The 27,357-nt window shown below is 34.4% G+C and overlaps 1 protein-coding gene across 1 annotated transcript in view; it reads right to left on the bottom strand.

The window, feature by feature from the left end:
* Nucleotides 1-27,357, bottom strand: part of CPXM2 (carboxypeptidase X, M14 family member 2) — a 1,728,300-nt gene that overhangs the window by 315,531 nt on the left and 1,385,412 nt on the right. The window contains exon 12 of the mRNA XM_044056018.1: nucleotides 227-366. Coding sequence (XP_043911953.1) covers nucleotides 227-366 — 140 coding nt within the window. The remainder of the gene's footprint in view (nucleotides 1-226; nucleotides 367-27,357) is intronic.

The following is a 27,357-nucleotide window of genomic DNA, read 5'->3' as shown; positions in this document are numbered from 1 at the left end:
ACATTCCCTAATTTCTATATCATCTTACAAAAAGGGAATGCTGATGCATTAATATTCCTTTCATTAGTTTTCAGTTTTATTTCACTGCATTCATATTCACTACATGTCCTTTAAAATATGCAATCAAAATAAAATACTTAGTGTTACTGAGATGAAAGTAAATGGATATGCAACTTGAAGTTAATCTACGATGATTAATCAGTTGCAGTTTATAGTTGTGGCCTACCTGCTCCATAAAGACAAGCAGTGATTCACGATTGTTCTCCCATTCGTCTGGCAGCTCACTCTCATGAGGAAACTTATCACAGCCCACGTGTATAGATAATTCAAAGCAATTTGTGTGCAAGTAACTGAAGTCATTCATACCTGTCAAAACAAGGAATTAGAGTAACAGAAGGATAACAAAATTCATATTTGCCTGATACTTAAGTGAAATAATCATACCTTTCTATAAGCAAGCAATACATTTATTCGGAACAAAATAAAAGAAAAAAAAAACACAGCCATAGCCTTTGAAAGTCGTTGATAAATGTCTGTAAAATAATAGCTATTTCTTTTGTAAAAGGAGCTAACTTCAGCACCATATGGTCACTTTATCTGGAAAATAAATGCTCATAGATCTAAGGTGTACAAATTAAGGGCTACTGTTTTTCTGTGTTTTTGCAAGCTGTTATGTTTAAAAATGATCACACTGTCATGTTTTGATTTTCTTTAAGATCCATTGGTCCATATAATCTGCATCCATACCTGTCAACTGTTTCAAATTCCTCAGTATTTCCCCATTTGTGGGGACAAAATAATAGGGTGCCATGAATTCCTGAGTGGCCCCTTCAATTCCTGATTTTTTTTTTTTTTTTTACATTTTTAATTACCGGTGATGTTTGTCATGCACTTTCGGCATATCCTGCATATTGAAACAGTGTGGCAGTTATTGAGTGCCTGTTGGCATGACTATGATGGAGTTGGACACGGAGGAGAGTTTATGGCCATAGACTTGGGACAGGTTGCTTTATATTGGAAGCCCGCAGCATAGTTGAAGTCTGATATTTTAAAACTATGTCACTGTTTAGTGACTTCAGTAGTCTATGATTCTTAGAAAACTACACAGTTTTCAAATGACAGACTAAAAATATGTGGCAAAAATGTGGACAGCTGAGAGGTATGAGTATAGAGATATGTGCAAGCATGTGCATGTACTTACACATACAATCTAGCAGAGTAACGTTGATACCATAGGCTGTGAAATACTTCCACTCCAATTCTGGCACTGCAAATCTTGGAAGTGTCTGCTGGTATCACAGGAAAAGCAAAAACCTGCTGTGTAATTCTGTGGTATTAGCTGGTTGGTTGGTCTAAAACATTTTATTTTAAACTTTTTAAATTGTTCATTATAAAATAACACCAGATAAACATTGGAAAATATGCCGGACTACCTGGGAGCTGATTAGAAAAATTAAAGATGATGGAAAAGAAGAAAAACCTATTTGAGGTAATATTGACTTTTCTTGAAACCTCGTGGTTTGTGTAGCTGACAAAAATGACAGTTGCTTTTACATTTCGCAGTTCTTTTTGTTGTTATGGTGTGCGAGTCTTGGTGCACTTGTGAGCGGGGGGGGGGTATAGTCGGCTTTTGTTTTAAGATTTGCCAGTTCAGTTATTTATTAATGAATCTAATGGTTTACATTAATTGATGTTCTTTGTTGGTCATATCAACACACACTAGTACGATCTCACAATCTACTGCTTTTGTTGTTTTAAGTTGGAGTTTTGTGTGTGTTCTTAGTTTCTCTCCTGATTGTACCCATAGTTAATAGCCACGTGCAATTATAACTTCATATTTAAAGTTGAGTTAAATTACTGAATTTATCTAAAACATTCTTAACAATAAAAGTGTCCAACTTTTGAAGTGTTAAGTAGGCAGGAGCATAAAAAGATTACGTTACATAGCAGTTGAGAGGTATGTTTAAGCTACATGCCATACAACTAGAACACAGTTCATGATATAGCTGGCAACTTGGCACACAACTTAGACACAATTAATTTGTCATAGTTTAGGATATGTTTTGATGTTTTGTACATGACTGTAGTAACTATCAAAGGGTGTATACATCCACCCCGAAAAAATGGTTGGAGAGTAGAATCAACACTCTCAAGTTGTTTATTCATTGTGCCAGAAAATAATGGTGTGAATTCCTGGTTATTTTATTAGAGAGGATAGTAGAAGTAACAGAGTATGTTTAGATAAGTTCTAGTGAATTAATCAGAAGGATCAGAAAAGTACATTACTCAGCTAAAAGAAAAACTGTGGAACAAAAATTCAGTAAGTCACATATGGACAGCAGAACAGACATCTGCTGAATTACTAAACTCATGAGTTTCTGCAGAATACAACTCAAACCTTAAATGTATTAATGTATGTGTGGTGGGGGCTAGAATGCAAATAAACTTGATTCCAAAGGGTTTACAAGCATGCCACCCAAATGAAGTAAAGTAATTTTCAGTGAACAATTATCACTTTAAAGGCACTGTTTTGGGAACATTGTTTTAAAACTAACTGGTGACTGTTTCATTATATCAAGTAAAATGTGTACCTAAAGGAAACTATTTTATTCAAGACCGAGAAATGTGGAAAGACTTGGGCAATGAGAAATGAGCATATCATCAAAATGGAAAACATTTTATTTTAATTCTACTTAAATATTTTCAATTGTACTTATAGTAACCTTTGTGGTGATGCTGTCATTTTTTTCAGTCCTTTTCTGCATTTTTCTGTGTTTTAGCCAAAAACATTATCCGTTTAGATTACTGGTTTGTTCTTAGAACTTAATCATGTAGCTTCATTCTCAGTTTTGAGAGAACCATGAATTACTTGTACTGCACGTCTATCTCCATTAGAAGAATTACTTGAGAAAGCTGTTTGTATTTTGAACACAGTCTGGGACCTTAGTCTTGTAGTTTCAATATCATTGTGTTAGAATTGTCAACTTTTGCAGAATTTTGACCTCATTTAGTCATTTATCACTGCATTTTTCTATAAAGAGTGTTACTAGTACATTTCTGCCTAGTCTGGTGCTTTAGACAGTAATGTAATTGTAATTGTGGCAGTATTGCAATTTGGACTTTAGTTATATACATGCAAATGCTGCTGCTAAAGTCTTATATTCTGCTTATTTGCTTTCTTAAATTTGGATTTGAGTATTTGTGTTTGTTATATTGTTATTGTATCCTGTCTTTGCATCTGCTCCAGCCCCCACTGACAGATTGCTTCTAGACTCTTGGCTCATTCCTACAGAGCTCAGCAATTCTTGGAATCTTCTGTGTACTGTTTTTTTTTTTCTGCATCTAGTGCTATGCAGGCTGAAATAATTGTTTCCTGAAAAAATGCACCTCTAAGTTCTTTAAGAGTAATGCTCGTGTTTTCTTTAATAATAGATCACATTTATCTGGATTTTAAGACTGTAAAGTAAATTTGTTTTCCGGTGTCCTTGTGGATAGATTAATTGCTTGAAAATCATCTGAAAAGTGTTATCTTAGCTAGTTGCTGAATTGGTTTCTGTAACTTTTCACTTTTAGCTAACATTTGTATGGTTTTACATTATGAAGACTTGGGATTACTCGTCCAGTAGCAGTAGGACAGAGCCTGGTCTATCCGAGTTTGAAAACATAAAGGAAGCCTTAAACCCAGGTTGTTTTTTTGGCCAAAGAGCTATTGGCATTTAGCAGTGCCTTGTATACACACAGACACACATGAAATCTACATTTTCCCTATAGACCTACCTCTGAAACTGTACCTAGTAACTCACTTGTGGAGAGAGCAGATTATGTACTGAGGAGCTCTGTCCCAAGACCCTCCTCCTACAGAGCCAAGTTTTTGCCTCTAGTCTCAAAATCGGCCAAACTAGCCCACTATTAACCCCTGTTATACCACACCCTTGTAGTTCACCTAGAATAACCTGACATAATGGACTTGCACTTCCCCATTTTCTCCGTTATCACTCTGGTGAATATAGGCGACCTAAGACAATGCAGCAAAAGTCTCATATTCACTGGAAAACAGCTAATTCTTAGAGAAAGTGATATGGCATGTGAGAGCTAACAATCAAGTTGTCAGTATCACACACACTACACCCACCACACATAGCGTGCACTTGCCACATAGACCAACATATGCTGAGGCAGTAAAAAAACAATCTTCCTAAACCCCAAAAACCTCCCGGATGCCTGACCTACAACAGTCATTCTCAGCAAATGCAAAGTACTCTACTAAAGCAAAACCCAGCACCACAGATAGTCACACCCCATAAAGCTTCAGTTACAAAGCCCACACCGCAAGCCAACACACTTCCCCAATACTCTGATGTGAGACATACGGATGCTCCACTCACTCGGCTGAACAAGAAGAACATTAGATCGTTGTCTATTAGGGACAGGATCCACCAAGTCACTTGTGTACTCAGGTCATAGAACCACATGTGTATGACTAAGACATAATCAATGGGAGTGTAAATGACATACTTCATAATCTCTCTTCATATAAAGCCAGGAAGTTCTTAGGCTGGTATGAATCTAGCACTGAGCAGAATTCCATCTTCACCAAGAATGATGCTACCATACAAACAGAAGATGTTTGACTTTAACAATTGGCATGGCTTCTGGTGTCATTCAAAGGGGGTACAATATTTGTCAGCATGGGAAGATATGTTAAACTGACTACATTGCTTTGCCAAGGGTGGTCTGCACCTATCCTTGCTTGGCATTTGAATATTGGCTAAACATTGTCCTCCCATAGAGCCTTTTTAAATCAATACCAAAGTGATAAACGTTCCAGCTTAACAAAATCATCCTAAGGGGATCTAAAGGTGTTACTGCTTAATGCCAGTAGCCTAAATAAGAAACTTTACTCCCTCCAAGCTCTTATTACCTTGGAGAATGCAGACATATGTGCCGTTACTGAGACATGGCTTAAAGCAGTGCAGGGATACAATGGCTTCCAAACATTTAGTCAAACTACTGCACAGGCAAGCACTAAAGGTGGAGTTGCTTTTATCAATAACAAAAACAAATCTACCTCAGGGTAAGTCCATGTCCAAATTAACATATGAAACGCCCCATATCGTATCCTTTCAAGATGTATATCACCCTCTATGACTCTCAAAATCTATAGTGCATACTTAGACCTACTGGAGACACTCACCATTTAACACAAGAACATATTATTGGGGGAATAACAACTCATCTATAAACTGAGTCCTACATGACCCCAAACTTGCAGGTCAGGAGATTTCAGGACTTTGTCAACATAAAGACCCTGGATCAGTTAGTCAATTTGCCCACTGTCAGTGCAAACATACTACATCTGGTACTCAAACATGGGAGAATGTTGCAATCCCCTCCCCCTTAGTGCAGTTTCCTATCTGGTAAGGTCAAGCCATAAAGCCATCTCCTTTGGAAAAAAAATCAATGCTCTGAGCCTAGCAAACCCTGTAATGGTTAAGAACTATTCTGTCAAGCTAGTTAAGTGATTACCTGACAAAATGTTAAGCCTCTCAAAAATTGAATAAGAATGTATTGTACACAGAATTGTACAAAGAAACCCTGTTCCTAGTAGAAACAAGCCCAGAACAAACTCCAAAAACAATCTACCTGGTGGAATCCAAACATAATTAGATTGTACAATGAAAGGAAAACATAATACCTAAAATTAAGTAGTGTAGTGTCAAGCAGGATAAAAACTCTCGCATCATCAGGCTAAGAAAACAATTAAGAGGACAAATGAGGTCTACCAAATCCCATTTTGAGGTAAAGATAGCCTCCAAGTCCAAGGACAACTGCAAAACTTTCACTAGCTACATCCAGAACCTTAAGGGCAGTCAGTATACTACACTGTGCATAGAAGATTTTTAATGAAGCCACTTACATTGAACCAGAAGATATAGCAAAACTGCTGGCTGACAAATTCAGCTCCAAATTTACCCCATCTACTCCCACACCCATGTTCCCCAAGTAAAACAATCAAACATAACTCCTCCCAGCTATCACTACAGAGCAAGTCCTATGTGCACTGCCCAAGTCTAAGTACACTGCATCTGTGGACCCTGATAATGTCCTGGGTTGCCTGCTAAATAGGCTGAAGCATAACCTGTCTGGAACACTGGAGTGACTCTCTAACCATAGTCTCCAAACAAGCTTTGTGCCACATGAATGGAGGACTGTAACAGTCATCCCTCTGCTCAACAGGGGTCCATCACTGGACCTGGAAACTACAGATCCACAAGTCTGATTAGTCTTATATGCATAGCCATGGAAAGAATTATTTGGATAGGATTAATAATGACATAGGAACCCTTCAGACACTGGATCCATTCCAGTTTGGCTTTGTCAAAGGCAGACTATATGTATTCACTGTTCATTGATCTTGCCAAAGCCTTTAACTTAAAGTATCAAAATACAGCAGTTCAAACCTTTTATCTTAATAGAAATTCATGGTACATCTCCTCATTCCCAATGGATCCCCTAGAGGCTTGCACTCTGCCCCCATTTTGTTTTTCTTTAATAATAACCTTCCCACAGCTATTCCCAACCTCTCCATCTTACTTTGTGCCCAAGGCATAATTTTTTTTTTTTACAGATTAGGCCACTCCTTTACAGTGAATATAATTCTCCTGTAAGTGGACACTGCAATGTTGGCAAATATGTTAAGCAATCTTAAGCTCTTTCTTAACGCACACACACACACTGCTATGTATGACCCCAGAAATGATGGGAAAATTACAAAATGACTAGGCTGTTACCTACATTGACCAATACTCGATCAAAACTATTCAACGCCACAAATCCCTGGGTTTATGGCTTGGCTCTAATCTTCGAAGGCAATAACATATAATTAACAAATCTCAAAGTTAACTTGCTACTCCTTTTAGCAAATAAAATCTTATGCTTCCCCTTCCATGAAGGTAAATCTGCCATTGGTAAAAAAAAAGTAATTCTTCATTGACTGGTGTATAGACTTCCTATTATTGCACTGGCAGCAAAAAAGAATATAAATACTCTACAAAACTGTTCTGATAAAATTTGCAGATTTACCTCTCAACCAAAAGAGATCATCAATGCCCTATACTAACAAAAGTCAAATGACTTCCTCAACCCACAGTATTGACTTCTTATCTGCAGGCCTAGAAATGTGTTATCTTAAGCACATTTTCCTTTGCTGGCAGACTCTCACAAAGAATCCCTCCCCCCCCCCAAAAAAAAAAAAAAAATTGAAGCTACAAGAAAGATTAGATCTAATCTACAAAATCCCCTTAGGAAACTGCATTAATCTGATTATTTTTTCTCTGTATTAGCACTCATAATATGGGAACCTCTCCTTCAGTAAATAAAATCCATACTATCCTTTTTTCAAACTTTCATTTAGAATTAAAAAAAAATACATCCTATTAATATATTTACCATTCAAATGCTCCCAAAGTAGGGCATTGCTTTAAACAGTCGCCTAACCACCTAGAAAAGAAAGAATGCTTGCCTAATCATTACACCCATTTAATGCATGTTTTCTGGCTCCATGGATATAGTATGGTTGGCATTATTGCCGTGAGAATTTGTTCTTGGCAAATTTGAGTAAACGGGGGCAGATGTGGCTATTTGCTGGGAAAATATTGAAGGAGAGAGGAAAGTGAAGTAGGAAATGAATTTAGTCTGACAGTAGATTTGCTATGTCCTGTGGGCCTGAGTATGTGATATAATTTATTATTAGCTCTGTGCACTGTTAGACAAAGCTTCCAAGATTTCAAACACAGTTAAAGCTTTATGGGCATCTTTTATCTGGGTCACTATGTTTTCCTAATATCTGGCTTTGTATGATTTAAAGAAGATTCAGAGCTCTTTTTATTTTATGAAGAGTGTTTTTGGCTTCTAGTGTACCATACTGTGTTTTAGCTTCTTGAGCACATTACTGCCATTCTTTTTGCATGGCAGTTAAACACAAAAAACAAATATATACATTATATATATATATATATATATATATATATATATATATATATATATATATATATATAAAATATATGTCCAGCATAACTCGCATAAAGGTGGTTTGAAATGGATTCTTGGAAAAAGACAGGAAAACTAATATAGCAGGCTCCATTTAAAATCTAACAGACACGTAGTTGCTTTGATGCACTAAAAATGGCTCAAAATACAAATACACTATAAGAATTGAGATAGTGTCAAACATAGATGCTCAACTGATGTTAGTTTTCCAGTCCCCCCTCACTAAAAAAAAAAAAAACATCACTAACAAAGACAAAATTGTACTAACAAAATTGTACTAAAATGCAGCAACATGAATAATTGAGTCTATATCACATGATCAAAAGCTAATAATAGCAAACAACCACAACTTAGAAAACACCGGAACTGAAAGTTGCAATTGTGGGGGGGGGGGGGGGCTGCACCCCCACACCCCCTGCTAAATATATATAACAACTCCGAGATTGCACTACAGTGAGGAAAGGGCAAATACTCCTATCTTCACTGTAGTGCAACCCCACAATAACAACTTAGAGTTCCGGTGTTTTTGAAGTTGTGTTCATTTGCTATTATTAGCTTTTGTCCACATGATATAGACCCTGAACAATCTAGTACTCTGTTTCTTGTCTGCAATAATAACACTGTTTATTTAAAGTAAGCCACTTGACTTGCTTTTGGCAGGTTGTTAAGCAATGCAGTTATGACATTCGGCAGATTTTAAATTATGCACTTACATTCTTCTGGCTATTGTTAAAATGGTATGAACAAGTCTCTATAGTTTTTTCATCTCAAGCATTAAGTCTGCAAATGTCTTGATTCTTCTGCAAACACTTATGGGCAACTGAGATGTGTTTGTATTCATAATGGTTTGGTGTTATTACCATACCATCCACATGACTAACAGCAAAAAAATGAAAGAAAATGCAGTCATAGTCGACCTTCTCTCTTCAAAGTGTAGAACACAACTACTCCCTTTCCTAATGTGGAATAAATGGGCAAAATGTGAAACATTTACTAAGAACAATAGAGAATTGTTACAATATGATCAAAATGTGTATTTTATACTTTGATGCCTGATCTTCTTTCTTTGTCGGAACAGTCACTTAGCTGCAACAAAACGCTTTCCTTTTATTGTTTGCTCAAATGAGAAATAATTCCAGATGCTAAAGTCCAAGTCCCTATGTGGGCATGGACACAGACACACAAACAGACAGACACATGCCTTTGCTAAAAGAATCCAAAACGTCATGGGGACAAAAGCCAAAACTCAGCGACTATTCTTAACTATCACTGCAATATTTGGTGTGTTAAAAATCAGACATAGATCTCGGTAAAGATCACTAAAGGCTTCATTTCATTTGACTAGTCTAAATTTGAAGATTTCTGAACTATCAATCTAATTTCTAAGGCAATTAGTTTCATATCCAACCTGCTCTAATTTGGAAGCAATTATGTATCAGGCTGGTTTGTACAAGCTTGTCAAACACCAGACACAGATTGTCTATCTCATGGTGTATAAAATTGTTCCCTGAAGTGCTACATAACTCCATGTTGGTGAAAAATTTAAAAAAATGAAATAAGGTTATCCCTAAACGGTGTATAAAATTTAGAAACCAGCTTTAGCCTCATCACACTATCATAATGGAGAACTAATTACCTTCTTAAATTCCTAGTAAAGAACCTCTGAACCCTATTCAGTCCAAACATGTGTGTTCTAGAGTAAACTGCTGATCCATATTCTAGAATTGGTCTGACAATTGTTTTATAAACTGCAATCATGGCAATCTCACCCCATACAAGAGGCAGTTCTTGATATAGTTCTAATAAATTAATATGTATTTTTTAATATTTTATCTGTCCCAAAAACTTCAATTTATTCAGTATGATCCAGAAGTCATCATAAAACTGTTTTTAAAGACTGAGCAATTCAGATGCATTCAAACAAAGTATCTAAATTGTGTTTGAGAACAAATTGGTCATTCACAGGAGTAACTACCCCTGGCACTGTTGGATCATGTCACACTGGTCAATCTGTTATGTAGCTATATCATAACCCACCTAATGACAAGTGGGTTTAATTCACTTAAGTACTAAAACAGGGTTTGTACCAACCTGCATTTTCTAAACAAAATATGAATCTCTAGTGCCTGTCATTATTGACTGACTGTAATCCTCAGTGATTTTCCAGAAGAATCAAAAATTGTACAAGTTACAGGGCAAAAATATGAGGCAGACTTATATTATGCAAAGTCAGGGATATCTGACAGCTGTCACAAACACACACGCAAAGTCAGGGATATCTGACAGCTGTCCCAAACACACAAGCAACTGAGAAAATAAGCAAATAAGAAGCTAAAAATCTGAAACAGTATATATTAAAAAATACACTAGGAAAGTTCAGACTACATTTTAAGTCTGTAAAAACAAACCTACAAAATATTGTACTAGATTATTAGGAATATTATTTTTTGAAATATCAGGCATCCTAATAGCATGACAGAATAAAAGGCCAAGAGATGCAAACAACACAATTACTTGAAACATTGAGCAATACCATCTGTTAGATGTGGACCAAAACAAACTAAAGAAAGTCTGTCCAATATCATAATCAGCCTTTTTAATACAACTTGTGCAGACTTGGCTTGACTCAAAAATAAATGTCTGTCTTATGTATGACTGATGACTTTATTTTAAAACAACTGCTGACCTGAACAGATGCCTGACCAAAGCATGGATCATGAGCACACAATGCATATCTGATACGTAATCAGAAATAGATGTCAACTTCTTGGCTTAAGAAACTGGGACAAAGCCAAAAGTTGTGAGTGTGAAAAGCAGAAAATCTGGTGCAGGTTTTAAACAGTGTTCCTATATATGTAGAAAGTTGTTAGTATAACATGTTTTGCATTAGCATACACTTTCTGAAGATACGAAGACTGAAACTCAAATGTCTGTCACTACTTAGTTACAGCAACATTTAACAATGTGCCAGAAAATTAGTTTTATGAGGGCTTGACCAAAATATGAGGTAAAATCATTGACGTTTGCAAAGTGAAGGACAGTTGAGAGCTATCAACTCCATGGCACCCTACTTTTTCGTGACATATTGTGAGGCTGTTTCCAATTTAATTATGTTCAGTCTCCTCCATAATCTATCCTGTGCAGTAAATATATACCACTCCGGTCATGAATAATTACCGAAAAAGGCTGAGGGCATAGGAAGTAAAGCAGAGCAGTAAAAACGTTTTGAGTTACGACTCATAAGCCATTATTAGCATAGTATAAGCAGTTCTCCCACAGTCATTTTACAAATCCAGAACTTGAAAACTACAATAACAGATGCACTATTACTTGTATTATGTTTGTAAGGCTTTAGCATTATCTTTGCTCTGTCATCAGTGTTGCTCTCTTGGCAGCTTGCCAGTGCTAATCAGTGGGTGGGATCATTGCAAAGGAAGTAGCAACTAGATACTGTGTTCACGAGAGACCCCAAAAAATACAAGAATGAGAACAGAGAGAAAATAAATACTATTTCACCACCATCAGGATGTATGTCTTACTAAATAAATACTGCAGTCATATTTTATAAGTGATAAGGTCCTCTATACACAAGCTGGCAGCAATAGCTTTGTAATAAACACCACAATGACACATGGTGTAGAATAGCCTTTCTAACAAGAGATGATTTTCTCCTACTTTGAAGTAGTAAATCATTTTGTCTCCTACATTAAACATATAAATTATGATTTAGTTATGTTACAAATTAGTTGTATGAGTGCAGCAGATATAATTTAGACCTGATGTTTAATAATGTTGATATTCCCCTGCTCAAAAAAAAAAGAAAAGATACAAAGGCCCATCAGTGAAGACTAGTTAGTAAAATGTTCTTGGACAAATTGATCAGACAGATGAATGTGTGTATGCAAGAGTGTGTGCCCATGTATGTGTGTTCTTTACATAAATAGGGATAGATCAGATGATTTTTTTTTTTTTTTTGCATTGGTGATGTGTTAAAGCCTAATGGGGAGGGCTAAAAAACTGAAACACTTCAGCTGAGTGGTGTTCTGTTTTTTATTAGGGATAACAACATAGAAATATTTATTTGACATTTGTTAACTGGGTTGGTCCATCTCAGCCAAAAGCCCATTTTCAGTGGAGACCCGAGGAAAAAAGCTCCAGGTTAATCAGACACACACATTTAAAAGTACAGCACAAATACACAAAAATATTTATGAATAGAGCACAGTCAATATGAAATACTTGACATATTTCATGAAAATAGTCTATATAGCAGCTATCTACTATTAAAATATGTTTTATGTTTTTTTTCCATATCTTCTAGTGAGGAACTTTTCCCAGATATCTCAATGTATAATAAGTATTTGAAAGATGATTCTTTTTTGCTCTAGGATTTCCAGTGCCTACTTATGAAAATTAAGGGTAGAAATGATGGTATGAAAGAATGCAGCGAAATGAAACTGGAGTTCTGTATACAATTGTAACCGTTTTACAGGGAGGTAGGACAGTCCCAACTTAATTTACTGCTTATTAAAACTCCTCTTGATATGGCTTGCCCTGCAGAGAATACAGACTTGTGTAAACTGGCACCCTAGGCAGAAACATGCCATGGTGCCCACCTTCTTGTCCAACCCATCCTGGCCTACTCATACGATCCAGATCCCCCCCCCCATCTCTGTCCTAGTTTGTCTTACTCTTCATTTTTTACCACATTCATTCATTCAACACATTCTGTCTAAGCAAGATTGCACTCTAATAACTGTGGAGGAAACAACTGCATTAAACAAGGGGGTCTGGGGCTCCCAAAACCCTTGGACGACATGGATTCTAGGTGCTCTGAGGTGAATTTTAGTTTTATTAAACAGCCCCTTTCATCCACTGATTGTCTAATAAAAAACATTATCTTTTCAGCTTTTTTTCTCAGCATCTCCTAACTAATGAAGACTACACAATAATAGCTGCAGTAGAAATTATTGCATTAAGTTGGGGGTCTGGGAGCCTTCTATGGGGATTCTAGATGTTCTGATTTGCATTTTAGAATTTTTTTTTATTTATTTTTTTATTTCAAGTAAGAAATAAGTTGCATTCAAGTTTGAATGCTCAAACCTAACCAAACACAATAAACTGATAAAGCAAATACTTGTGAGGGTACATGCATCATGTCTGGGAATAGTACCTATTCTTTCACCTCAAAATATCTAGTCACTTTCTGTGCACCTGTCTATGGGGTTAAACTTGATAAAAGGAAGGTACATATGCCTGCAGTCATATTTCAAACTGCTGCTCTTGCTGTCACATTTATATATAGCATGACCTCTCATCCCTAGCCCTAAATGACAGTTATTTTCTGCATAACATTTTGATGTCAGACCTAGGCAAAACTGAAAAAAAAAACAAGTAAAACACAACATATTTGCTGTTACACATATAAACAGCATGCTTATGTACTCTCCCCAAAAATATAACCACCTATGCATGCAACAAATGCGTGATTATGAGGAAAATGAAAAAAAATAATTACAATATTGTTTTCAAATTGCTACTTCTAGAGACAGTGCAGTGCTCCTATACAAGCTATTGCAACCCTCCGTGTACCCTCTGAAGTTTGAGGAAAGTTAAAGAACTAATGACCACACTGTCCCTGGTCCAACACAAGATATAGTGACCTCTAAGGTTTAGGAGGAATGTTGAAGAAATAATGACATCATCCCCAACCCCCTGTCCAAAAAAAAAAAAAACACACGCACAAGTGCAGAGATCGCAGAAGTACAGAGATCTTATGTCTATATTTAGAAATAGGACTGGTTTTAGGCTAGGTGGGGCTCATGGCAGAGGTGATTACTACTACCATGTCAAAATGTACTTGCACAGCCTTATTGTGGGGGGCCATCAGCTTCCAGAAGTTTGAAGATCTAATTATTTCTTCATACATTTATCATTTTTTTTTACAGATGATTACTAAACCAGCTAAGTGATAACAAGGTTATTTGCTTTCATTGAAACAACTCCCAACAAGCATTTATAGCTATTTCTATGTATAATTACAATGTCTGATCATGGTAAAAGAGGACGACTGTGTTTCACATAAACAAGTTGCCATACATTAATATATTACACTATGCTTCACAAAATCACATTACTCATGTAAAACCAAAATTATAAGCAAGCCACAGTAGACGGCTAGTCATTTCTTTCTTCACAGAAGACAACCACAGCAAATATCAAGTGCTCTCTTAAGTAGTCCATCTTATTTCTCACAAATGCACACTAGTCCTACTAAGCCAGATAGAGATGGTTTAAACTGAACATATCATAAAATGGTTTGTTTCATCCAGCCATCCCCAACCTCCATCTATTATAGTCACAACATTGGATGGTTATGCAATGTTATTTCACCTCCACACATTTCTCTCAACTGCTGATATTTTCACAGAATATCCAAATTTTTGCCTTGTATTTTTAGTCTGCTCATAATAAAATGTGTGGTTTTCTGGAAAACTCTGAGGACTGAAGTGACTAAATAATGATGTGCATTTCAGGTTCAGACTTCATATTTTTCATAAAATGAATGCTAACACAAATAATGTTGTTTTTGCAACATTCTTAGTAAGAGCAATATTAAAAATCTATCCATATCGCCTCCTCCATTATTTTAGGCATCGTCTAGATTTCTTGCTAAGAGGTGGAGAGATGTTTACACACTCCACATGAGCAATGACACACACATTAAAGTTTTCCTCTCTAGACTGAGCCACAGAAATTACAAAGACAGATTAATATTTCAAAAATACAAGACTGATTGCTACCGGCATAATTGTAAAAACAGTAAATACACTTCTGCCATTATGGCATTCCATTCCCCTCAACTGCCTATACAAAATTAGTCAGAAATATTGCCAAAATCTCTGATTGATCATTTCCAGTATTATTGTAAAACTGGTTATAACATTTCTCTCATCAGCACCACACAATTTCCTTACATTCTGTCCAGAATTCTGCAGAATGTCCCTGCCTGTGCTTTGTCCCTTGTACAAGTAAAACAAACAGAAGATAACTTAAACTCCTTTACACTTTGGTGGTCACAGTACCTTTGGATATTCAAAGTGTCTAAGGTAAAGATAACATAAAGTGACTTGACTGTCAATCAAACGGATCCTCTGTTAAAGCGCTGGCCTCAGTAATCATTGTAAATTGGGGAAACCAGAATTGTCACCTACAGCTAAATGTTTGGAAATGGATGCACTCTCAGATTAACCTAACTTACTGGCATCTGGTAGGGGAAGGGAGCTCCATGCTGTCTTGGCAGTAAGCTCAAGGGGTTTCAGTTACAAAGAGTGACACAGATTAGTAATTTAGCTTTAGAGAGTGAAGTCGAGATTGAGCTGGTACACCTATACCTCAGAATCTAGATTATAATGATTTGTGTATTTTGTAATTAGATTAAAATATCCAAGAAGAGGTTGATACATTTTGCAATATACTTTTTATCATAAAAGAAGCACAATTGAAATTCTAATGCAAAAGTGGATCACTATCTTCTAAATTGTACAGATTCAATATTTTTCCCTGGAAATGTTGACACAACTACTATTCCTTATTCATAATGCTGTAGGTGTTTTTTTTTCAATGCACACAATTTATTGCAGGTTTGGTACAGGGCAGAGTGGTGGGTGAATACATATGCTTTGGACCTGCTTATGTTTAGCGACTCTCAAAGCAGAGTTGAAAAAATTTGATTACATAAATATACATTTGAATATCACAAAATAGATCTATTAAGTTTCTGGAGGTGTTGTCAAGATGGTGTCTACTCAGCAGCTTTTCTTTTCTGCTCTGCTACTTAAAATATATTTCTGACAGGAATTTGGAACAAAATAGCAATGTATTTATTAAATCCAAAGAGGCTGCATCATTAAACTTATACCAAATGTTTTTCTTTTAAAATATTTTGCTCTTTAATAATTTTCATGTCAAAATTAAATTGAAAGGAATGCAAAGATACTTTGAGATGAGTTATTCAAAGTAAAATTGTCAAGACCAGTATGTGAACAAAAACTACAATTACTTCTTGGTAATATACAAGAAATTTCAATAAAAATTGACAAAATGGATAATAAACTGGATAGTTTTAAGGGCGAGCATACAAAACATATGGAACAACTACATGAGATAATTAAACAGCAGAAATCTCAAATATCAGGTATGGAAGATACCTTTAAATGACACAGAAGGAAGACTGTCAGAAGGAGAAAAAAACATTGACTTCCTTTTAAAACAAAATAATTCATTAAGTAAAATTGCTGACTTGGAAAATAGATCCAGAAGGAATAATAATACTAAAATCTTCAGTATTTCTTAGGTAACTATAGTTACTGTTTTAACTTCCTGGCTACCAAAAAAACTGAACTTACTTGAATCAATGTCCTTTGGCATTGACAAAGCTCATAAATCATTAGTGGTTCCTTTAGCATAGAAATTTCTCCACCAAGGTCAGTCATAGTTAGATTTTTATCTAATCAGGATAAGGAATTAATTTTAAAGACTAATTAGTCAAGATCTCCTATTGACAGTACAATAAGACTCAACAATGATTACTCTACCTCAGTAATTTCCAAAAGGAAATAATTTTTTCATTACTTTAATGTGTTTCTCCTTTAATTCTTTAAGTACATCTTTTGTTCCCTGCAACACTGAAAATATCTATTTTGGATGGTACAACAATTTGATAATCTTGAGACTTAATATTACTTTTATTTAAAAAAGAAAAAAATAGATCAACTAGAAAAAATGGAGTGCAATAGTTTCCTTGAAGAGACAAGCAAAGTGAAATTGATGGAAAAGTAGAGAAAAAAATAAAAAGTTAAAAGATAAGTGACTTGAATAAATGTTATGTTTATATTGTATTTATCCATTCCTTACTGTGGGCATTTAATATAATTTGGGACTGAAAAACATTTTAGTAAGCTTTTCATTTTAGAGAAGGAAATAATTCCTATTTTATTTAATAGTTATCCCCTACTTTCCATTTTATTAATGTATTACTAATAACTGATATTTAATAAGGAACTATTAGTGTAATTGCAATGAATGTAATTTAATTCAGTATATCTTTCTTTTTTTTTTTTAAACAGAAGCACATACGTAGACATATACTTTTTTTTAAGGAGTTAGGTTTATGTAATATCTATAGATTCTTTTGCTTCATTTTCATATAAAAATATGTAAACAGTAAATGCACTGTTACATTGTTTAGTTTTAGGCAATATATGTACGCGTGCGCACACACACACACACACATATATATATATATATATATATATATATATATATATATATATATATATATATATATATAGATAGATATAAATTAAGAAAAGTGAAAAGTTGTTTAAACTTTCATTTTTTTTTATTCCTTTCAACTAAAACTGTTAACAGGCTGGTATGAAATACCTCTGAACAGGTACTGTGGTGGTATTACAACACTGGGATATTGAATGGCATTTATAGCTTTGTTTAATTTATCCTTATATGTTTGTCATTCTTGTTTGGTTACTTAATATATATAGAGAAAGTCTTCCTTTATTTGTTTCTTGTAGCTGCTAGTCTGACGAGATGTTCTGTAAAAGAGCTTCAATTTTAAGTTGCCTTAGTCACTTCTAATAAAATAGATGTGCAAAGTTCCCAGTATGTATGAGAATTAAACTGTGTGGATTTGGATGCTTATGCTGTCTGATTGGTGCTTGTGCATTGGTGGATCTGCGAGCTTGGTTGTTTAATTATTGAAATTTTATTTCTTTTGTATTTTCTCATTGTCGGGGTTTTCCTTTTATGGGAATGAGAGTTTAGTTTCTTGCAGGGCATTGGAGAGGCATTGATGGCTGGTTTCTGTATTCAACCTAACTGATTTGTTCTGTGGTGAAACATAAGGGTTAGTTGTATTTGATGTTTCTCTTGTGTGGGAACAGTATAAGCAAACACAAATTGATTTGGAGAAGAGTAAAACAGAGATTATTCCCTTATTCCCTCTGTAATCTCAAACTAAACCAGATGTTGGGTCTAGCAGAGTCCCTCATATGATGTAACTGTATACTTTGTCATTTTAAAATTACTTTCACAACATAACTTTAATCTTTAAGGCTGTACACATATACTGGATAGTTACAGAATGAATTTCTGGCCAGCAAATATCTAGTAAATTTAAATATGCAAAAAGAAAAAAAGACCTGGTATAGTGCAAAGCATACAGAATTTAATATAGTTGTGTTAATCCTTTAGGCACATAAGCTTATAGTGTATACACAGATATTTGCAGTACTGATCTGTTTAAATATTTAAATTTCATTTTAATTTATTTATTTGTTTATTGCTAATGTGCTTCTAAAAGTGACTAAAGAATTTTACCTCAAGGATCTGTAATGCATGGGAAAGTACATGGTAAAAAGAAAATAATTTATGACGTGTTACACTATCCTATATAAATTCACTACAAATATGTTTTTTTTTTTTTTTTGTGACAAATGTACTGACTTTATTTATGAGATGATATGATAGATCTACAATCAGTTAGATGTAATTTATAGAAACCTTATCAAATGATTTAAACAAAATGTATGTAGCTGTTGAATAACAAATGAACACTATTACAGCATATATCAAAAGATTACAATTTTATTCTGAGATAATAGTGCTATAGTAATTGATGTTCAGTACATATATTTGTCTTGTTATAGGTAATTTATATCAAAACTTTAAAATTTAATAATATATAATTCAAAAGACCACAATGGTATGTATACACAATCCACTTGTATAAAATATCAATTTAAATTTTTGAACATTACGATTTTAATACTACCTTCCTTTTAAAATTTTCTAATACCATAAAGCTGTATATTCCTCTTGTGATATGAACACATCTACAAATATGTCTGTAATTATTCTTGTAAGGTATAAATTAAATGACTCATTAGTATTATACATATCCTGTCTTTTTTTATTTTTAAAAATGGGAACAATAGCAGATAATATCCTCTCTGTAACACTAAATTGTAAACTTATGTTAACAAAAGTAATTACCTTTGAGCTTGATGAAATTTATTTAATGGTTTAATCAATTTCCTTTCACCACACCACTGGTAGCACCAAAAGGGTAAAAATTGATTTTGGAGAGTAGGTGGTATGTTTGGATAGATTCGCTATTCAAATTGGAAATTTTAAACTTCACGAAGGACTATGGTTGTGAGTTGCATTTTAGATTTTATTAAGTTGTTTTATGCCTTAAATATGTTGTCTATTTTATTTTCTTTGGATTCTTTAGATACATTTTAAACATTATATGAAAAATGTTGGATAGGTTCATAGATTAGTACTAGGCTACCTGCCCTTGTGGACCATTTTAAGCCTATCTAATTAACTCATGTGAGAATCAAACCTTGCACCTTGTGTCTGTAAGGTAAACAGCTTGACCATTATCCCAACTTTCCTCATAAATTAAGATATATAGTGGCAAATCTTAAATCATATAAGTTAATGAGATATGTCTGTCACATGGCATGATATCTATGAATTGTATTTTTATTAATGTTTAAACAATAGATGTAAAAGGGGTAGTTTAAAAAAAATTAGTTATTTAATGCTTATCTTTTTACAAGAAACACATTTGATACAGAAAGGCATTGACAGAATTAACCCAAATCAATAGTTATTAGTCGCTAGTTCTCAATTTAAGGTAAAGAGGAGAGGAGTTGCTATTTTATGAAAAAATTCTCTCCCAATTCCTAGAATGTTAAATGTTTATAATGAAAATAATGGAATATTCAGTTTAATAACTTTGGAGATACAGAAGAAAATGTATGCTTTTGAATTTATACTGGATTACCACTGACTGGAATTCAGATTGTCAAAGGAAGAGGCAGTGATTCAAAAATCAAAAGGCAGTCAATGGCAGGAGGTTTTAATTATATATTGAATGATAATGATTCAAGAGCCATTAATAAACCCAAGAAATCTGTGGCTGCTAAAGCTTTATTAGAATTTCTAGAATTATATAATATGAAAAATATAAATGAATTTTCAGAACCAGGCTCACTATTCTTTACATATTATTCTGACAAACATGGTACACATTCAAGAATTGATGGTCTATATTTCAAATGGTTTGGTATTTAGTTTGGAGAAAGTAAAAGTACTTTCATGTCCTTTGTTAGACCATAATGTCATTACATTTGAAATCAATCATCTTGTATCTTTAAAAAGAATTTCAGCTTACATAAAACTCAGTTAAAGGAATTCAAAGAATGTTTTATGAAAGTTCACAATTCCCTAACTATAAATAATGGGGAAGTGTCATATTAGCACACACACACACACACACACACACACACAACCCAAAACTGTTGACAAAAGTCCCAAACCACAAACGTGATGGTCAAAAATTTCAAACAACTTAAAAATTGCTGAAAATTTTATTGCAACCATGAAACATGCCCGGTTAGGCACTTTCTTCTACTAGCACTATAAAAAGACTTGTGGAGTCTTCTGTAGCTCATCTCCCCTCCACCCCCCCATGTAGGGGGCTCTGCCTCCACACCCCCTATAAATCAAATATATGAACTCTTAGGAAATTAACTTTTTTCCACTGTAGTGTGATCTAACACCACTGTAACATGATCACCATACAGAATTTAAACATATGGATGTGTTGCTTTCATGGATGTTAAATTAGTGTTCTGAGAAGTGCTGGGATAAGTGAGTTGGGGAAAAAGTTTATTTTGCCAGTCTTTGTGTTTTTATGCCATACAGGTAAGTGATTTAGACATTGTTTACATTCTATATGGTGATCACAATACAGTGGGGTTAGGAAATTAACTTTTTTCCACTGTAATGCATCCTTGGAGTTGGTATATTTAATTTACAGGGGTGCAGAGGGGCATGCACCCCTGCAGAAATCTAGTAAAAAGTGTGTTTGTTAGTTTGGGGTTGTTATAGGTGAAGGGTATGTTATTTACATGTGCATTTTAGTTTTCAGTCTTATGAAAAAGTTTGTGTTTTGACTTTTTGCTTTGGGTTTTTGATGTTATGGTCTCAGTGTTTTGGATTTCAATGTTTTGAAGTAGACCCCCCCAAACACACACACACATATGGGACTCTTTAAAAGACTATTTACATGGGAAAATAATATGCTGGTACAATAATAAGATAAAAAAGCAGGATAAAGAACTAAAAGTATACAATAAGAAATTAAAAAATAAAATTTAGAATACAGAAAGGTGATAAATTAGACAAAATATTCAGTGAGTCTACAACAGAAAACTCTAATTCATCTAGGATAAACCTATACTACAGCTGGGTTCTTTGAATCCTAAAAATGTACTGCTAAATCTAATCATATTAGGGAAATATATAACCCAAACACAAAAGATTACAGACTTAGATGGTATATTGGATGTTTTCAGAATTCACATTAACAAAATCAACCAAATTAACACAATAACAATACAGGAAGAACTCCTTAGATCTTTCATTAAAGATAATACCCAAAACATTTTAATATCTGAACAAATTAATGTAATTGATAAACCCATAAAAATGTGCAAGATGAAAGATCAGATTAAAAAAAAAACTAAAAACAAACAATGCTCTTGGTAATGATGGTATTATTCCAGAATTATATAACTTTAATGCCAAAAGATGTGCTGTCAGTATTACTAAATGTATTTTCTCTAGTTAGGGATTAAACTAAATATGAAAAAAACAAATTATCTTCTAAAATTTTTTCGGCATCCTAGTAAGCCTAGGTTAACTATTACTCATCATATAAGAGAATGGACTGATAATTCTTGATTTGAAGATGTACATATCTTCTGTTATTAAAATGATAACTTTATGGTTGAATTCAAATTATTCTGTCAGATGAAAAGAAACGCATGAAAGTATCTGGCGAAAGGCAAATGGGAAAAATCTCAATATATCATAATCAAATAGTACTTTCCAATTTGCATAGGTAGGTATTAGGCTATTGGTCCTAGGGCCTATATGAGCCTAGTCAAAAAGGTACCCTGGCTTTGACCACCCATGAAAATTATTTTCCTGTGCCCCTTTCAAGCAGAGCCACAGAAGTGATCCCCGGGGTGAATTTCCTATTTCCCATCCAATCAAGATTTTTCTTGAAGAGTGCTAATGAGGAGCTTTGTTTGATATAGATAGGTAGTTTGTTCCAGAGTATGGGAAGTATCCAGGACAGGAATTTATCCCTCCAGCATGTTCCGTCTATTGTGGTGATAAGGTTTAGGTCCCTAGAGCATGTAGCTCGGAGGGATTGGGATTTCTTTAAGTGGAGCATGTCTAACAGCTCTGGGTTTCACATAGCTTTGTATGTTAGGCAGAGATTGCCTCTGAGTAGGTGATATGGAATGGAGTAAAGCTGGAGTTTTTTGAGATGGTCTGCATAGGGCATCTGTTTGAGGCCAGTAATCCTCTTTGTGAGGTATTTCTGTGGCCTTTCCAGTTGCTGTAGATGTCTTGTGAGGTACATACCAAAAGGGGCATTGTACTCTATAATGGGTCTGAGTGACTAGTAGAGGGGAACAATGACCTATTTTTACTGGATAAGAACACTTTTGTGATGAGGTATGCCACACAGAAGGATTTCCTGACTACTGTGGCAAAGTGATTATCAAAGGAGAGAATACTGTCCACCTGTGTCTCAAGCTCTCTTAATCATACTTTCAGTGTTAAGTAAACTACCACCTATGTGGTAATTCATGGGTACAGAGTTTTTACCAAAGGGGATGACAATGCCCTTTTTGGCATTGAGCTTGAGGCCATGGCTGTGACACCAGGCATATGTTTCAGTGAGGCCTTTTTGTAGGATGTTCACATCACTAGGAGTTTTGATTACGGCTCCTAGCTTGCAGTCATCTGTGCACTTCATTAGCCAAAGACCTTCTGTGTTGGCCTGTACTTCAGAGAAGTAGATACCAAACAGGAGAGGACCCAGGACTGAACCCTGTGGTACTCCAATTGTCACTGGTAAGTCAGATTTGCAGTCTGCTACTTCCACATTGTGGATTCTGTCAGTGAGCCAGTTGGCAACCCATCTTGTGACATAGGGATTTATACCTAGTTTAGTGAGTTTATCTATAATTCCAGAGTGGGGGGTGGTGTTGAACGTCTTTGAGAGATCTATATAGGCTGTGTGAACCACCTTACCCTAGTCTACAGCTTTGGTGAGTGCTTCATTGGTTATTAAAGGAAAGGATTATTTCACTGAAGATAAAAGTAGATGGATAAATTCTAATTATGTAGTCTATATTTAAAATTGTTTATAAAAACACTGAATATAAAGCCTGATTTTTTTTTTCAACTGCATATACTGAAAACAATTTATCAACTTCTCTAATATGTTAAATCTGAAAAATAATCTTTTTTTTGGCATCACTTTATAAATGAAGGGAAATTATACTCTAAAGAATATATCATGAATAAATATAACATTGATAAAAAATAGATCTGGAAATGTGTAAACAATTAGTAACAAAATTGATTTAATGTCAGGATCAATGAAAATAAAATTCTTATATTCATTGAATTTCTAACTAATTTAGTAATATTTATGGAAAAGGATATTTATCAAAAATATATAAAATAAAAGTTGCAAAAATTTATTATAAAAACAATTATTGTGTAAAAACAGACAATCTTGGAGATGTAAATCACATTTGAAAGCTGATTGGGAGCATATGTTTTTGATTGTGAGATTTTAAAACTCTCTTGGAATAATTACAAGGTACATTTAATAAGTTCATTTTGTCCAAAACTTTGGTTTTATTTAATACACCAATTCCTATGACAGTCAAATGGAAAAAAAAATGTTCCCTACTTTGGAGCACCTTAGCCATCACAAAAAAGTCTTCACTATAAATTGGAAGACAGGTTCTACTTCTAAGTTAATGAATTTTAGCAATTTTTAACTGTTTGTCTGTATGCATTGGCAATTATTAAAATTAGATAAAAAAATGTACCACATATTATAATGCTTAGAATTAAATTTATCTAAAAGGTCTTCAAATTTTAACTAACATCCAAAGCTGAAAATTATGTAAAGAAATGTAGCTACATTTTTAGAGACACCATTGTAAATAGTTTTTCTTTATTTAAACAAATGTTGATTATATACTTTATTTAAACAAATGTTGGTTATATATTTTGATTCATTTATATTTGTTATCTTGTTTACAAAATTTTAACTAAATAAGATGTAGTCCTTGGGGCTATGAGAACATCATCAAATTAGTAAGCACCTAGTCCACATGCTATAGTTAATACTATTGCTGGAAATAAAAACACTAACATATTTGAAACCTATAGATATAACTGGCAAAATATGCTAAACTGACTATTAAACTTAATGGATTGCAAAAAAATGCATATAACTAAACATCAAAGTGAGCCATTTCTGAGTACTTGGCAACCTTGGCCACAATACTTGGATAATATATAAAAAGACATGGTTATGTAGACTGGCAGGGATAATAGTAGATTGAAATAAGAGTGGGATTTCCTTCCTCATGCTGCCTTTTTTTCTTTATCTCTTGTTAATTTTAGCACACTTTCTGCAAAAGTGTTTAGAAATCAAAATGCATATACTGACAGCTGTAGCACTTTATGATTAGATAGTTGTACTTGTATGAGACATATGGACAGGCAGGATGCAAGATTACTCTTCTAAAGATTACAGTGACTTTTATGAAGATTGCTATGTATGTATAATTTATGTAAGTTGTATCATTTTAATGATCTTGATGACATTTGCTATATACAGTAGTTGACAGCTGATAAAGTATCCATCTTCTTAAAAAAGTCTTCATATTCTTGAATGACCAAGACAAATAGAGTCTTTTGGAACTAGGATCAAAGAAAATTCAAAACCATGAAAAATATAGAATCCAAGACTGCACCAATGCATTAGGAACTTGTGTTTGTTTAATAGAAGCATAACGTAACAGTATTCAGTCATTTTTAATGTTAATCAATGGCTTGATAAAATGGGGTTTGGTACACCGTGGTGATATGTACGTTCTGTTGACTGTCATTATTTGAGTTTAAAAGAACACATTTTTGAACTTAAGAAGAGCTCATAAAAATTTAAGTCACTTCAATTGGATAATTATTTCTTAGACAAGAGTGGTAAAAAAGGACATGTACCCAAGGATTTAACTGTGGAAGTTCCCGCTAAGTGTAGTAGTGAACTCCCCTTTTCATGGTGATCTTTTAGCCGTGATCATGCAGGACTTGATTTAACCAGGTTATTGATTTAAAAGTGACTCCTACGTCTTTCATTCTCTTTAAGAGGAAATCAATAAACTTGTGGATTCCATCACTGGAGATCTAAATTGTAACTGACATCAACAGAGTTTTAACAGTGTCTTTCAGGATATAGGTAATAACTTGGTTTCACTGAAACGGAATGAAAAAAGCTAATTAGAGACAAATTACAATTTAAAAACAAAACGGCCTACCCCTTACCAGTGGCAGCACAACTTAAGCTGGTAGTGTATACTGCAGGCATTCAAAACACTGAGGAGTATAATGAAAACCCTCCACCTAACATCCCTTTAAGCAATGCCCTGTTGTGATGGTCAATAAGGATAGCAAACAACATCCAATTACCACCAGAACTCGAACCCCAAGGGCCGTAGGCAAACATGGACCAATCAGAGGAGTCAGAAGGGCCACAATTACAGATTATGTAAGAGATAAGTGATGGCATGGATTTGGTTAACTTTTTACCACAGTTGCAAGATAATTACCCTTCTACTATACATTATTTGGTTATAACATCTACAATTGTCCTGGAATAAGTATTGGTCTTGAACACCACAAGGTTCAACTTTATCCCTACGTGCAGAACCAAGGAGGAGGAGGACATATTGATTGATTTAAGAATGTTTTCTCATAAATTGAATTTCCAAATTTTATTTGATAAAGAAAATTCTCAGTGAGAAGTATTCACTCAAAAGGAAAAGTACCATGAACCCTCCTTTATATCCAACTGTGAGCCTGTGTGAGAATATATGTGAAAAAGAGATTTGTACACTACTGGGTAACAGGAGACCAAATGAGTTTTGCAACCTGATTAAGGTAGAAAAAGATGCATTAAGAGATATAATGGAAAACAGAGGTATTAGATGTATGAAGATGGACAAAAGGGGTGGTCTAGTAATTATGGACATAGCAGATTATGCAGGAAGTCTTTTACAACTGCTAAATTATGACAGTGTCTACTGTGTGGTGTCATTAAATGAAATTAAGGGAGCATACAGCGTGATGAATGGCACTGGATAAAATTACTGCTCTTTGACACCATCTCTGAGTCTTTATGAATACTTAAGAGTAGAACAATAAGTTATTTCAAGGATGTTTGGAATTCCAAAAATACTCTCTTGTGTAACAGAAGCCCCCCCCCCCATGACCCGATAGTTGCAGCCCATGGATCTGCAACTGAGCCTTTAGCTAAATTTATAGATTCTAAACTGAAGGCATTATTTACTGGGTTTCCACATGTAATTCAGGATTTGTGTGACCTATTGAAAAAGATGAGTTGCAAGACATGGGAGTTTAAGTACATATTTATCACCTGCAGCATTAAGAGTCTTTATACTGTTTTCCTCACAAGGAATGCCTTATTTGGTTTGAGAAGATTATTTCAAAGTATGGTGGTTTGTCAAATATCAATATGGTTTGATTATAAACTTTATGGAGATGGTATTGAATAATAATTGTGACTTTTGAGGGTGAATATTTCAAACAATGCTCAGGACTGGCAATGGGGATGGCCTGCACCCCAGTGTTCATTAATGATGTGCTCTTAAGGTGGGAGTTGGAGGTTTTATTTAAACTTCCCAGTTTTATTCATTGTGCTGGATATTTTAGATTCCTTGACAATTATTTGGAGAGCAACCATGGAGCCAGTTTGAGGACATTTTCAATAGTGTTCAAAGGAGTACCTCTTTTTTTTTTATCCTTTACTTTTTGTGCCAATACAGAAAGCATCAATTTTTGGACATTACTTTGCACAAATAAATTGCAGGACAATTGTCCACTGAGATCTACAGGAAACCCATTTTTGCAATGCTTTTCTTTCATTTAGGAGTTGTCATCCTTTTCACCAGAAGAAGGGCATTGTTAAGAGTCAGCTGATTAGGATTTCTAGACTAACATCAGATGAGTTGGTGTGTTTCCAACAGTTTGAGCATTTGAAGACTATGTTTATGGAAAGAGGTTATCCAATTTCATTATTAATGGAACTCC

This window comes from Protopterus annectens, chromosome 14.part0 (assembly GCF_019279795.1).
Source record: "Protopterus annectens isolate FY-2018-M chromosome 14.part0, PAN1.0, whole genome shotgun sequence".
In the NCBI taxonomy this organism is placed as follows: Eukaryota; Metazoa; Chordata; order Ceratodontiformes; family Protopteridae; genus Protopterus; species Protopterus annectens.
This window is presented reverse-complemented; position numbering and strand designations above follow the sequence as displayed.